The sequence below is a fragment of the Geotrypetes seraphini genome, chromosome 17 (genome assembly GCF_902459505.1).
Source record: "Geotrypetes seraphini chromosome 17, aGeoSer1.1, whole genome shotgun sequence".
NCBI lineage: Eukaryota > Metazoa > Chordata > Amphibia > Gymnophiona > Dermophiidae > Geotrypetes > Geotrypetes seraphini.
This window is the reverse complement of record NC_047100.1, coordinates 45,643,389-45,657,317: the sequence shown is the minus strand read 5'-3', so window position 1 is coordinate 45,657,317 and position 13,929 is coordinate 45,643,389. Positions and strand designations below refer to the sequence as shown.

Sequence of the window (13,929 nt, the reverse complement as noted above, 5' to 3'; positions counted from 1 at the left end):
TTAATGTAGCTGGCTTAAAAAAAAAGGTTGGACAAGTTCCTGGAGGAAAAGTTCATAGTCTGCTGTTGAGACAGACATGGGGGAAGCCACCACTTGCCCTGGATCAGTGACATGGAATGCTGCTACTATTTGGGTTTTTACCAGGTACTTGTGACTTGAATTGGCCTCCAAGAGGACGGCATAGTATACTAGATGGACCATTGGTGTGACCTAGTAAGGCTATTCTTATGAAGTGCAATATAAATTGACAACGTGATGATTTACAGTATATCCCCTTATAGAGCAAATAAAGCCACCTTTGTACAAGATGATCGTTGTTTGAAATGTTTCTACAACAGATCAACATTAAGCCATCTTTTGGTTTTATCCCATGTTGACTCTGTTTTGAAAGACTATTTATGCACATTTTTCACCTTTGGTGATCTCTGATGAACTCTGATGGACCATTTTAATTATTTGATAAATTTGCTCTTTTTTCTCCAGTTTGTCTCCAGTTCTCCAGAAGTAAGTTACGTTGGAGGGGGTGGACCCAGCAGATACAGTCATCGCGGGACCTTGCTGCAACTCCTTGCGTCTGCCGGGTCCACCCCCTCCAACGTAACTTACTTCTTCCGGAGCACAGCCGGCAGACATAGTCATTGCGGGACCTTCCTGCACCTCAGCGCGGCTGCTGACTTTGCTCCAGAGCAAATACGTCAGAGTGGGGTGGACCGGCAGCTACAGTCATCATGGGACCTTGCTGCATGAAGGGAGAGAAGGGTGCATGACTGCTGGTATGGAAGAGTGGTGGAGGGAGAGAAAGGGGGCAGAGTGGTATGGAAGGGTGGTGCTGATGGAATTGGTGTGCAGGGAAAGGGGAGAGAGACATAAGGGGGAAGGATACTGGATGGAATTGGATTGGAGGGAAAGAAAGGAGGTAGATGCTAATTGAAGAGGGGTGGATGGTGAGAGAAAGGGCAGACATTGGATGGTAGTGGGGAGGGTAGAGGGGGAGCGTATGCTGGATGGGAGAGATAAGGGAGCAAATGCAGGAAGGAAATGGGGAGGAGAGAAAGAGGGGAGCAGACGCTGTATGGAAGTGGACAGAGAGAGGAGAAGATACTAGATGGAAGGGGTAGAGAAAGAGGGCACATGATGGAAGGAGGGGATAAATAAAAGGAGGGCACATGATGAGGAAAAGGATTGAGTTACTGAAATACTGGAGGGGGTGAGGGAAAGAGGTGGTGAGCTGTAGGTTGATAGGGTAGTAAGAACGTAATCTAGACAGATGCAGAAAATAAATTGAAAAGGAAAATGAGGGGGAAAAGGGAAAGGGATTGCAGAGATGTGTAGGAGAGGAGAGAGATGCCAGACCAATGGGGGTGAAGGGAGAGATGGAAGGGGGAGGCATATAGTTTCTGGAAGGGGCATAGGAGAGAAGATGCCATATAGAGGCTGAGAGAGAGGGCAGACAGTGGATGGAAGGGAGAGAAGATATCATGTAGAGGCAGAGAGAGGGCAGTGGATGGAAGGGAGAGAGTAACAAGAAGATGAGGAAAGCAGAAACCAGAGAAGACAAAGGTAGAAAAAAAAGTTTCTATTTATTTATTGCTTTAGGAGACATGTGTCACTGTTTCTGTGGTGTTGCATTGTATGCAGAGTCCAGCTTCTTGGTGGTTCAATTTAACCTTTGTCTATGTATTTCTATTTTATCCCTCCTTTTACAAAACTGTGGAGTGCTTTTTAGCGCCACCCGTAGTGGTAGCAGCTCTGATGCTCAGAATTCTGTGAGCATCAGAACTGTTACCACCATGGCTAAAAAACAAACTACATTTGTGTGAAAGGGGGAGGGGTTAGTTTGTGATTACATATTCCATACTAGGACAGAATTTATCCCTGTCCTCATGGATAACCATGGGAAACCATTCTATGTCATTGTTTAGTGTCTATCTCAACCTCAGTCCTTCTACACCAGCATTCTTCAATGCAAAGCTTGAGGGTCAATGGCTGGAGACCATCCTAGGTCATTCTTTCGTGTCTATCTCAACCTCAGTCCTTCACCAACATTCTTCAATGCAAGGCTTGAGGGTCAGTGGCTGGGCCCATTTATACTCTGATTCTTCCCTCTCTCCTTAAAGAATGACATGGGGATGGTTTCCTGTGGTTATCCATGGGGATGGGGATAAATTCTGTCACGTCATTCTCTAGGACTCATCCAAAGGAAAACCTTGCTGCAGCAACAGAAAGAGCCAATGCTTGTACATATTTCTGGAACACCATATAGGCCAGACATTTTCAGGGCAATTCTACAAAGTAAATGCTGACAGCTATGCACCTATTTAATACTGGCAAATATGTGCACTAATGCCAAAAACCACCCAAGTACTATTCTATCATATGCACATATCATCCACCTTTTTGCGCCCACTATGGCTCCCATAGGGCAAAGTCCTTGACCACATTAGAATCCTTTCAGTTTATCAAAGATTAGGCAAATTCCAGCATTCATCCCTTCAAGAATTGCCTGAGCTCCTGACATGTCTGTTCTTCCTTTCCATGTGACTAACTCTGGGAGTCTTGTTTTCTAACTCCTTTTTTCCTTCGGGGTGAGTAGCGAGCTCCCAGGTATCTTTGCAGTGTCCATATGTAAATCTATGTACAAATGAGTTTCAACAATGGTTTCTGTTCCCGGCTTTAAACCCATGCTGTTTTTGAGTAATGCATTTTCACTTTAAATTCAGGTTTTCTGGTAATAGGACGCACACCCCATCACACATACATAGCATACTATATATTTTACAGGTAGGAAGAGCCTGGGCAGGAGTGAATTTAACTTATAGAATACAAACAGGCACATATCAGCAGAATTTAGATGCATCCACTTATGCCAGCTCTACAGCGGAATATAAATGCAAGCAAATAGCTTATAGGTGTGTATTTTTCCATTTTAACCCAGGAGAATGTATTTCTTTATAGAATAGGTTCATACCAGGTGCCCAGTTATACAATAGCCTCCTTTTCCCCTATGGGGAAAATGTATACCTGGCCCTTTGTGATGAGGGCATTAGAAGGAAAGGAGGACCTGGAAATTGTAGAAGGGAATGAAATAGAACAGTATTTCAGCTGGTGAGTGAAAGTAAGGCCCAATGAGTTTTTGGAATGGCAAAGGGCACTGAAATGAATGATAGGTCAAAATGCCTACGGGCTACCTGCATCACGCTGTGTTCCGAGTCCACCTTCTGGAAGCTGTCAGATCATGGCCAATAACATTTCTCTTATGCAGTGGTGGAGTGAGGGTGAGAGGCGCCCCCCTCCCCCACGCTCCTTCCCTTGTACCTCTAGTTCAAGTTGTTGCTCGCGGTGGTCAACAACGTTCTCTTTGCGAGCCCATTGGCACCAGAATGCCATTAAAAATCATCAATTAATATAGAAAGAGCAAAAATCCTCACTATATAAGCCAAAATGAGGAGAGTACAAAAATAAAACAAAAAAATGAAATCAATCGACAATGAACTGAAAGAGAGAACTTGGGAACTACAATGAATCATATCCCTGGGCAGACAACTCATGTTTAACTTGAAGACTGTAACATAAATGAGTTTGCCCCGTACTTCATAATGTCTCCTCTATGGTGAAAAAATAATACTAAATAAGCGAAAAAATAATCGAATCGAATCTTTGATTTTAGACATCAATTCATCCCAGCAGGAGGGCTCGACTCAGTTAACAAAATATGAATAAATTATACAAGAGATTAGAACAGAAGCTATATCTTTTAGGCCAAAATTTTATCTAATAATAATGTGAAAAATCTTTTTATATACAATGTAGTCTCCTCATCAGACAAATACTGTCTTAAATTTTCTTTGCTGCTCAAATGATTAACAAAAAATGTGATCAGGAGGCGAGTACATTGTATATAAAAAGATTTCTCACATTATTATTTTTTCACCATAGAGGAGACATGATGACGTAAGGGGCAAACTCATTTAGGCTATAGTCTTCAAGTTAAACATGAGTTGTCTGCCCAGGGGTCTACTGCTAGGGATGTGATTCATTGCAGTTTCCCAGTACTGAGGTCTCTCTCTTTCGGTTCATTGTTGATTTCATTTTTCTGTTCCATTTTTGTACTTCCTCATTTTGGCTTATATAGTACTCTTTCTATATTAATTGACAATTTTTATTGGTACACTTCTCCCTCCGTATTTGCTGTGATAGGGGATTAACAGACCCGCGAATACAGAAAAACCGTGAATAACTTTTTCATATGTTGTTCGCTGTTTTCTATTAAAAACCATCGTGAATATGGTGAAACCGCGAATAACATGGTGGGAGACCTGGCCTGTTCCTGAAGGAGAGGCAAAACACGGTGAAGAAAGTGCTGGGAATCGGCAATTTTCTCTGTAAACGCTTGGAATCAGCAATTTCTCTATGCAAGCTGACGTAATTTGGGGGGGAGGAGCCAGCAAGCTAAAAACCATGAATAATCAAAACTGCGAATACGGAGGGAGAAGTGTATTCTGTTTGGCAAGTTTAGGTTCAATGGACTTCCTATGCATGGCATCCAGAAGTGATGTCAGCGGGAGAGCCAACGGGGTCGCAAAGAGCACGTTGACCGCCACAAACAACTTCATCTAGAGCAGGGATCTCAAAGTCCCTCCTTGAGGGCCGCAATCCAGTCAGGTTTTCAGAATTTCCCCAATGAATATGCATGAGATCTATGTGCATGCATTGCTTCAATGCATATTCATTGGGGAAATCCTGAAAACCCGACTGGATTGCGGCCCTCGAGGAGGGACTTTGAGATCCCTGATCTAGAGGTATGAGGGGGGGCAGGGGGCATGTGCATGGAGGAATGTGGAAGAGACGGGGAGACAGAGGAAGGGTGCCGGTGCCCCTACCAACATGGACCCCCACTGCTCTTATGTGTCATATCTAGACGTAAGTCCTCTGGAGTAGAAACAGGTTTTTTAAAAATATGTGTCTGTACAGTGCTGCAGCCATTCTGATATTCTATGGCTTCTAAAGCGCCCATGACCACATTGTTTTGCCTGCTGTAAAATTTGGGAAATGCAGCTAATGTTTTTCTCGAGTCCAGTAATTTCTTGTGCGAGATGGCTTCCAAGACAAAAAGTTGAAAGTATCAGGGGAATCTAAGAATAGAACTGGCTTCATGGAGTAATTCCAGTCCAGGAAACACTGAGTAACCTCCTTGGGGCCTGGAATTCCTGTTAACTTCAGCGCTTCAGGCCATGTGCATCTCAGATTTTACATCACCCCCTATTTTCCAGGCCAAATACTTCATTGCCAAATTTTCTTTTAGGGGGAGGAGGCTCAGTTTCTTAAACCAAAAATATGACCATTATTCCTTTTCAGTTGGATATTACAGCCGCAGTAGTTTCAAGTTTATTAGGATTTTATATACCGCCTATCAAGGTTATCTAAGCGGTTTTTACAATCAGGTACTCAAGCATTTTCCCTCTCTGTCCCGGTGGGCTCACAATCTATCTAACGTACCTGGGGCTATGGAGGATTAAGTGACTTGCCCAGGGTCACAAGGAACAGTGCGGGGTTTGAACCCACAACCCCAGGGTGCGGAGGCTGTAGATCCAACCACTGCGCCACACACTCCACCTAACCTGCTTTCTGAGTTTGTTGCTACCTTTTTAAGGTCTTATTACTCGTTCTACTTCTTCCATCCTAACCTACGTGCTCTATTACCTTTTCAGGGCCTCTCTTCATCTTTTAAGGCTTTAGGGCTAGCAGCACCAGCCTAACACAGTGAGAGGCGTGAAGTAACAAGCTCCTTCCATGAAGCAAGCTTTCAGCATCTCTTAAGCTCGAGTACCTCACTGACTTACCCCTTAAGCTGCCACTGAGTAATACAAAATAAATACACCTTTCAAACTGTCTTACCCATCTTTTCCCTTACCAACAGAAACATGGAAAAAAATTAAGGCAGGTAAAGATCATATGACCTTTTCAGTCTGTCCATCCATGCCATCTTACTGAGATCCTATGCGGTTGTCCCATGCTTTCTCGAATTCAGGCACAGACTTAATTTCTCCACCACCTTTCCATAAATAAATATTTCTTTACACTACTCCTTTTCCCTTCTACCCGCCTGACTCATGTCTGTTTTAGATTCGTAAGTCTGAAGTTACTTGGTTAGTCTTCGCATCTCTGTTTTTTGAAGTTGTACATCGCTTAGCAAACTGAATAAGCGATTCATCAAATATTAATAAAAACTTGAAACTTTCGTCTTCATCCTATGCCTTCATTCTAGAGCAGGGGTGTCAAAATCTCTCCTCGAGGGCCGCAATCCAGTTGGGTTTTCAGGATTTCTCCAATGAATATGCATGAGATCTATTTGCTTGCACTGCTTTCATTGTAGGCTAATAGATCCTGAAAACCCGACTGGATTGCGGCCTTCGAGGAGGGACTTTGATACCCCTGTTCTAGAGCATCCTTTCAATTCAGAGACTCCTCTCTAGCCTGGAGAAGAGAAAGCTCAGGGGAGATATGATAGAGGTCTATAAAATTCTGAGTGGGATGGATAGATTATGTCGCTTATTTACTCTTTCCAAAAATACCAGGAGACCTGCGATGAAGCTGTGAAGCAGAGACAATATTTTTGTCAACATGTAATTAAATTCTGGAATTTATTGCCAGAAAACATGGTGAAAGCAGTTAGCTTAGCAGAGTTTTAAACAGGTTTGGATAATTTCCTAAAAGAAAAGTCTGTAAGCCATTATTAAGATGGACTTAGGATAAGCAGTGTAAAATCTGGTTTACTCTTTGGGATCTTGCCAGGTACTTACGTTGTGACCTGGTTTTGGCCAGGATACTGGGCTTGATGGATCTTCATTCTGTCTCGGTACGGCAACTCTTATGTTCTTACGTTACATTGTCCTGTGCATTTCTGCCACAGAGGTATTTTATTTTATTTTTTTTAATTCTTTATTCATTTTTAAACTTTCATCAAGTGTACAAAAATGTTTGTAGTGATATGTGAAAATTGTTTATATTATGTTTAATTCACTTGTTGTAAGAATTAAAAAATGAATAAATAAAAAAAAAAAAAAAAATTAATAATAAGCACAATTAATCTGAGCACTTGAACATCTTATCATTATAACCTATAAATACAAATATAACCCTCTCCCCACCCTCCCTCAAAGCCCATTATTCATTATAAGATCATATACTTGAAACCCTCCCCCCACCCAATACTAAATGGTGTATAATTAATAGAAAAATGGCATCTAATCATGACAAAAAGATGTTAATGGCTCCCATATTTTAATAAAATTGTTATAATTTCCATTCTGTACCGCTAATACTGAATTCCACCAACAATTAAAATCTTTCCAGTTATTAGTAATGGCAACTCCAGTCAAAATCACAGAGGTATTTAAATGTCGCTATCATAACTCCCCCCGTCACCTTCTTCCAAAGTATACATATTGAAATCTTTGTCGCCATACACGTTATTTTATTACTTTATTTTTAAATTTTATACCCTGCCTATGACTAAGCAGCTTACAATATAAAAACCTACATAACAATATATTATCAAGTGTAATACGAACAGATATAAAAACATCATATCCATATATATAGGGCCGGATGCTGTAACTGGCGCCTATGGCGGTGGCCATCTTAAAAGCAGTCACCGATTGTGTGTCAATCACTCGACAGCGCCGGTTACAGAATTGCGCCTAAATTCAGCCAAGATAAGTCAGCTGAAATGTAGGCCCGGAAAACCCTGGCCTACATTTCCGTCGCCTGTCTATGCTGCCGTGGGATCCTAAAGTCAGGCCACAGCAGCCATAAACTGATCGTGGCAGGCACTTACCTCACCAGTCCACACTAAAAACCTCTAGCACAGCTTGATAAAGGGGGGTATGTGTGTTAATATATTATTGTAACACACGCCTTATTACATTCAGCCCTATGCCAGGCAAGGAAATGCCAAAATGTGAGGCAGGCAAGTATTAGTGTTTCCGTCTGCACCTAGAAACCAACGACAGAAAATGGCCGCTGTTTACGTCTCATGGCGCCTTCTTATTAGGGCTTCATTTTTAGCTCCTCTTTCGCATTCTTCATGGCTTCAGCCATCAATTCACAGGCTTTCTTGTGTTTCTGCCATTGCTTCACCTGGCACTCTCTGCAAAGAGACAGACGCATATACTGTATTATATATCAAAGCAAGCTACACATCATACAATACAATGCTTTTATTCCGCAGTTTAAAATAAAATTGTTTTGATGTGGATTATTGAAAAGATTGCTAGCTAAATTATTTGGGTCTGGGCTTTGGCAATGAATTTCTGGGTTTGTGGAGCTGGCTAAAGCTTAGCCAGTTAAGTACAATATTCAGCATTTGACCAACTTTGGGACACACTTAAAGATAGAACTGACATTTATGTGGTTCTCTTTATAGTTGCACTTAACTGGCCAAGTTCCGATTCCATTCCAGGAATGTCCCCCAAATAGCTAATTTCAAGATAGGCGCTAAGGCCCAGATTCTCTAAATGGCACCAGTTTTTTAGGTGGCGGTAGGTGTGCAAGCTCAGTAAAAAACAACACTGTTTAAACAACATGTTTAACTGAGTTTCAAGGTGCCTACCAGCGCCTAAGAATCGGCACCAGAATCATATTTCTGTAGGTGCTTTAATAATAACTTTATTTTTCTATACCGTTGGACTGAAGATCCAAGTTCAAAGCTCTGCCCATGTCAGAGATGAAACGAGAAAAGGAGGAGGTCCGAGAAGAAGATTCATCTTCTGGGGGAGACTCCGACTGGGACCTGGGTGCGGCTGAGAAAGAGGGAGAAACCTCCCTGTAATAGTATGCCGGGGCCTCAGAGTCCCGTGAACGGGAGACCAAAGAGGTTCGACTAAGGCATCTAGGGGGCGTCGAGGAATGGCCCCGTGCCAGATGGACCGGGGAAGACCCCGGGGTTCGAGGGATCCACTGGCGAAGCCCCGGAGACGAAGGGGTAAAGGAGAATTCTCCAACCAGCTTTGAAGCAAGCACCTTAGAGGCTGGCAATCTCCTCGATGGGGAACATATACTAGAGTCCAACTCGAGGACAAGTGTGTGTCTGGATGGCCTTGAGGTCAGAGACCTGCCCCGACAGGGCGGAGAAGAGGCAAGGGTCTTTTAGAAGAGGGAAGTCTCGCCGCAGTAGCGGGGGAAAAACGGGCCCCTGGCTTGGACCCCCAAAAGGTCACCGGCGACTCAGGGGATGAAGAATCACTCGAGGGAACCCGACGAGTCTTATGGGTGAGGCCTCGAGAGACGAGGGGACGCTCAGACTGGTCAGACCGCGACTGGGTCGAAACTGAAGTCAAAAATGTCGAAGTCGGGACTAATTGGCTCACCATCGAGGAAAGTTGTGTGGTAATAATAGCCTTAAGCATGCCCTCTAACATAGGCACCGAGACCATAGGTAGGTGAGTCGGAGGTGCAGCAGTGCGCTCCTTCAGGGGCGACCTCGAGGAAGAGTATTCCCTACGTGAGGAGGCACACTTAGAGTGATGTTTCGAAGACGCCGATGAGGCGGCTCTGACATGAGACTCCAAGGTAGGCTTCTTTGCCGGCACACCTGAGGAGAAAAGATGAGACTTACCCGAGGCCGGAGTAGCAGGAGGCCAATGGGGACTTCGAGGCCGAGGCACCCAATGAGGGCGCCGAGGCCGAGCTCGAGGCCTGTCCTGCAGGATCCATGGGGCCAAAGAGTTGAAGAATCTTAGCCACCCTGCGATTAAGGGCCCACGGTTGCAAAGTTGCACAACGGGGACATGACTCAGCGCGGTGCTTAGCACCCAGGCACTCCACACACCAACGATGAGAATCGGTGATGGAGATAACCTGGTTGCACTTAGTTTTTAAAGCCGGAACGAGGCCGGGACATAAGAAAACAAGATGGATGCAGCCCCGCGAGGCCAGGCGGCAAGAGAAAGACCGGGAACCTGGTCAAAATTATACGAACTGGAAAAAATGAAAATAAATGAAATGAAAGACGTGAGCACAGCGACTCAACAGGAACTAACCAAACAAGCTGCGGTGCTAGAAGGACAACGATATCGGGCGAAGCAAGGAAGCAGTGCTTCTGGCTCCGCGGAAAACGTAGGACTGAGGACACGCTGAGGAGACGCATGGCCTAGGCAGGGTGGGAGGGGCACGCGCCCATGCGCGGGCCAGTCACAAGCCTGAAGGTCTTCGAGAAAGTCTGCTTGCGAAAACGTCCGCTAGGGGGCTCCGTCGGTGACGTCACCCACATGTAGAGAATATGCTGTCTGCTTGTCCTGGGATAAAATGTTAATTATCATTTATATTCGGGGTTTTTTCAAAGATGTCAAACAGATGACTTTATGTTCAAATCTGTTTTTATTATAAAGTAATACAAGAAAAATCTAATATAATCCAACCAGGAATCAACAATAGCAACAAACCATCAGCTCCATGCTCATTTCTCCTTCTATCACTCCTTTCCAATATCATGCCACATCTCTCCCTCCATCACTATGCCCACCATTCCTCCCCCTTGCATCCCCTTCAATCTATCCCTCTGTATAATATGTATAATATGAAATATGGAAAGAATAGCATTTAAAAATTTTATTCATGTATTACTGAATAGAAGGGAGGGGGGAGGGGATGGGATATTATTATATTAACTAAGAATTATATAAATTTAGTTTTCTGAAATATTAGTATGAATTTATATTGTTGATGTAACATATGAAAATGAATAAAGATTTCTCATTCAGTATTGATAGGGAGGGAGGGAGGGGAAATTATTATATTCAATAATAATTATATTAATTTAAATTTCTTACATAATATTATAACTTTATAAAATATTGATTTTCTAAAGAAATTTTAAATTTGATATTAATCTGTAAGTTAATCAAGTGTGATTATTCAAGTTTATAATGAATTTATTTAAAACACTTGTAACATAAGAAAATGAATAAAGATTTATAAAACAAAAAAAAAAAAAAAATCTATCCCTCTGTTCCCTCTCAACCACCATATCCAACATTTCTCCCTCTCATCCTTCTATTCCCCATGCATCTCTACCTCACTCCTTTCTCTCTCTAAGCCCAATTTTCCTCTTCCTTTCCCTATGTGCACCATCTCTTTCCCTCTCACTCACACACTCAGGTCCAACAATTGTCCCTTTCTATTCCCTCCCTCCGTCCTATGTCCCTTCCTCCCTCCCTTGTGTCCCACGTTCATGCCCCCTCCCTTCCTTCTGTGTCCCAAGTTCGTGCCCCCCCTCACTGCCTTCCAGCCTTTGTGCCACTCCTCAAAGCCAACCCATGCCGAAGCCTGCCTGCCCCCCCCCACCAGCTCCATTAAATTATCCCCTGCCGCCGCAACTCCGGGCAAGGAAGGGCCAGGCGTGTGCAGTGATTGCATGCCGCCGGCCACAAGCCTTCCCCCCCGACATCAATTCTGACATCGGAGAGAAGGTCCAAGCCAGCCAAGCAGCGACTGGCCAGCATCTCCCCTTCTCCACTCTACTCTCCTCCTCGAAGGCCAGCATCCGCCCTTCCCTTCTGTATCCTCTTCCCCTCTCCAACCTGTCAAAGTGGTCTGCATCTTTCCTTCCCCCCCCCAGTTGGTTAGAATTGTATATTCCTTTCCCTATTCCCAAGTTGTATTCAGCATATCCCCCTCTTCCCTTCCTGCTTTGTGGCCTGCCACTACACTACACTTCCTTCTGCACAAAATACATGCAGTAATAATAATAATAATTTATTTTTATATAACCAGCAGTTCATAACGGTTTACCCAATAGGTACTCAGCATACAATATACTAATAACATTATACATAATAACATTCTAAGTAACTAATACAAGCATTAAAACTAATGAATAAAAAAAAACACAATATAGACTAAAATATAGATTAAAAGTACAATATAACTACATGATAATATGAAAATCAGTAATATATATTATATTGTTTAAATAAGTGGGTTTTAAGATCTTTTCGAAACTGATAGTAAGTAAGAAATGGAGAAACGAGAAGATTCAAACATGAATTCATTAATCCTGCTTGGAATGCTAAGGTCCCATTCACTCTTCTTTAAGCTTGGGTCTATAAGTAAGGCAACACTGAAGCACTGATGTGTCCTGTTCCCCTTTGACAGGGTCTGCTTTGAAGCCGTAGGGGGGGGGGGGGATATAGGGTTACAAAGTGGATCCAAATTTGCCCAACAGGGTTGATCCAGTTTACCTCATTGTATGCATGGACTTGTAGTTATAATTTCCTCAATGCATTCCCTAAGTAAAGCAAGAATACAAGTCTCTGCACACAATGAAGTAAACCCAGGACTGGATCAACCCTTTCAGATAAATCTGGATCCAGTTGGCAACCTTAGAGTGGGACAGGGCAGCACTTCAGAGCCCGCACAGTGCAGAAGGATGTGTACTGTATGTTTGTGTGTTGGGGGAGGGGGGAACGGAGGGACTGCAGCAGTGGTGGCAGCAGGAAGATGGCCTACATAGACAGACACGACACTCAACTTCCAAAGGAACCTCCCACCCACTCATCATCCTCCAGATGATCTGCAAACTTCCACATCCCTGTGGTCAGCCATACTATTAGGAACACCACACTGCCGTCTCTGTGGATTTTCATTCATTCCAGAGATGGCATCCGCATTCATTAGTTACCTTGTGCAGTACCATTCATTTTGGCAGCGGGAGCAGCGTTTTGTTGCCTCTGAGCCACAGAAGCCACACTTAGGTTTCTCTGACATTAGTGACTCCATCACATTCATGTTATAGGTCTCTGCCCACCTAAGAGGAATAAAACAAAGCTGATTATCTGTTTTAGGCATTCTAATTACACATATGGATTATAAGATCATGTGTACCATAAAAAATTTGCTAGAGCTTTCTGGAAAAAAAAAGGAGACTGAAATTCCAAAGATCTGATCAGGTGATTTTGGAGGTTACCCAGACAAATCTTGTTTTTTTTAAAAATTGTTTTAGTATTGTATTTATGATATGGATATGTGGTGTAGTTATATGATTCGCTAATTGTCCAGCTTTTCTTGATGTAAACCGCCTAGAACTCACTGGTATGGCGGTATACAAAAATAAAGTTTATTATTATTATTATCTGCAAAGCACTAAGTTGACTCCAAGATGCATCTAATTTCCTAAGGCTCTGGTTTTCCTCCTGTTCCTTCCGATAAGTCTCTTCTAATTCTTGAATGGTCCCCTTCAATTTAATTTCTTTTGCTCTTTTTTCTTTCTGCTTATGAGATGTAATAACACTAAATTTAACCTTGAAGAACTATTTTTAAACATTCCCAAATGACCTTAGGAGAATGTTTCATAGGTCATTAAACTAGAAATATTCCTGACGGCAGTCTGAATTTGTTCAATAATATTTTGGTCTTCAAGAAGACTTATTCAATCGCCAAAATTTAACTCCATTCTGTTTTGCCATCCCTGTCCACATAAGCCATACTGGTGTATAGTCTGACCATGTGATACTGTCAATCTCTACTCTCCAATCACAATTTTCCCTTCAACAAATGTTTCATTGCTTTATCACAGAATGGTCCCTGAGCAACACTGGATGCATGCAGGCTCACAATCTTTAAGAATACCAACCTTCCCTACTAGATATAATGCCATCAACCCCTTGATTCTCTTCCCCTTCCCCCCCATCAACTACCCCATCTTCAACCATTTAGATAGCAACACAGAGGTGTGTATATCAGGTTCCAGTCAGGCTTAGCACATCAATACAAAAACATTGTATCTGATTGTCTGTGGTTGGAAAAACATGGTCCGACACGTGTATGGTGCAGTTTTTAGAGCTACAGCCTCAGCACCCTGAGGTTGTGGGTTCAAATCCACACAGCTCCTTGTGACCTTGGGCAAGTCACTTAATCTCCCATTGCTCCGGG

At 42.9% G+C, this 13,929-nt stretch overlaps 1 protein-coding gene across 1 annotated transcript in view; it reads right to left on the bottom strand.

Annotated features, from left to right (window-relative positions):
• Window positions 1-7,278: 7,278 nt before the first annotated feature.
• Window positions 7,279-13,929, bottom strand: part of ZMYND10 (zinc finger MYND-type containing 10) — a 66,960-nt gene continuing 60,309 nt past the window's right edge. Inside the window, exons 11-12 of the mRNA XM_033925723.1 lie at window positions 12,680-12,805; window positions 7,279-8,149 (exon numbers count right to left, since the gene is read on the bottom strand). Coding sequence (XP_033781614.1) covers window positions 8,050-8,149; window positions 12,680-12,805 — 226 coding nt within the window. The 3' untranslated portion in view covers window positions 7,279-8,049. The remainder of the gene's footprint in view (window positions 8,150-12,679; window positions 12,806-13,929) is intronic.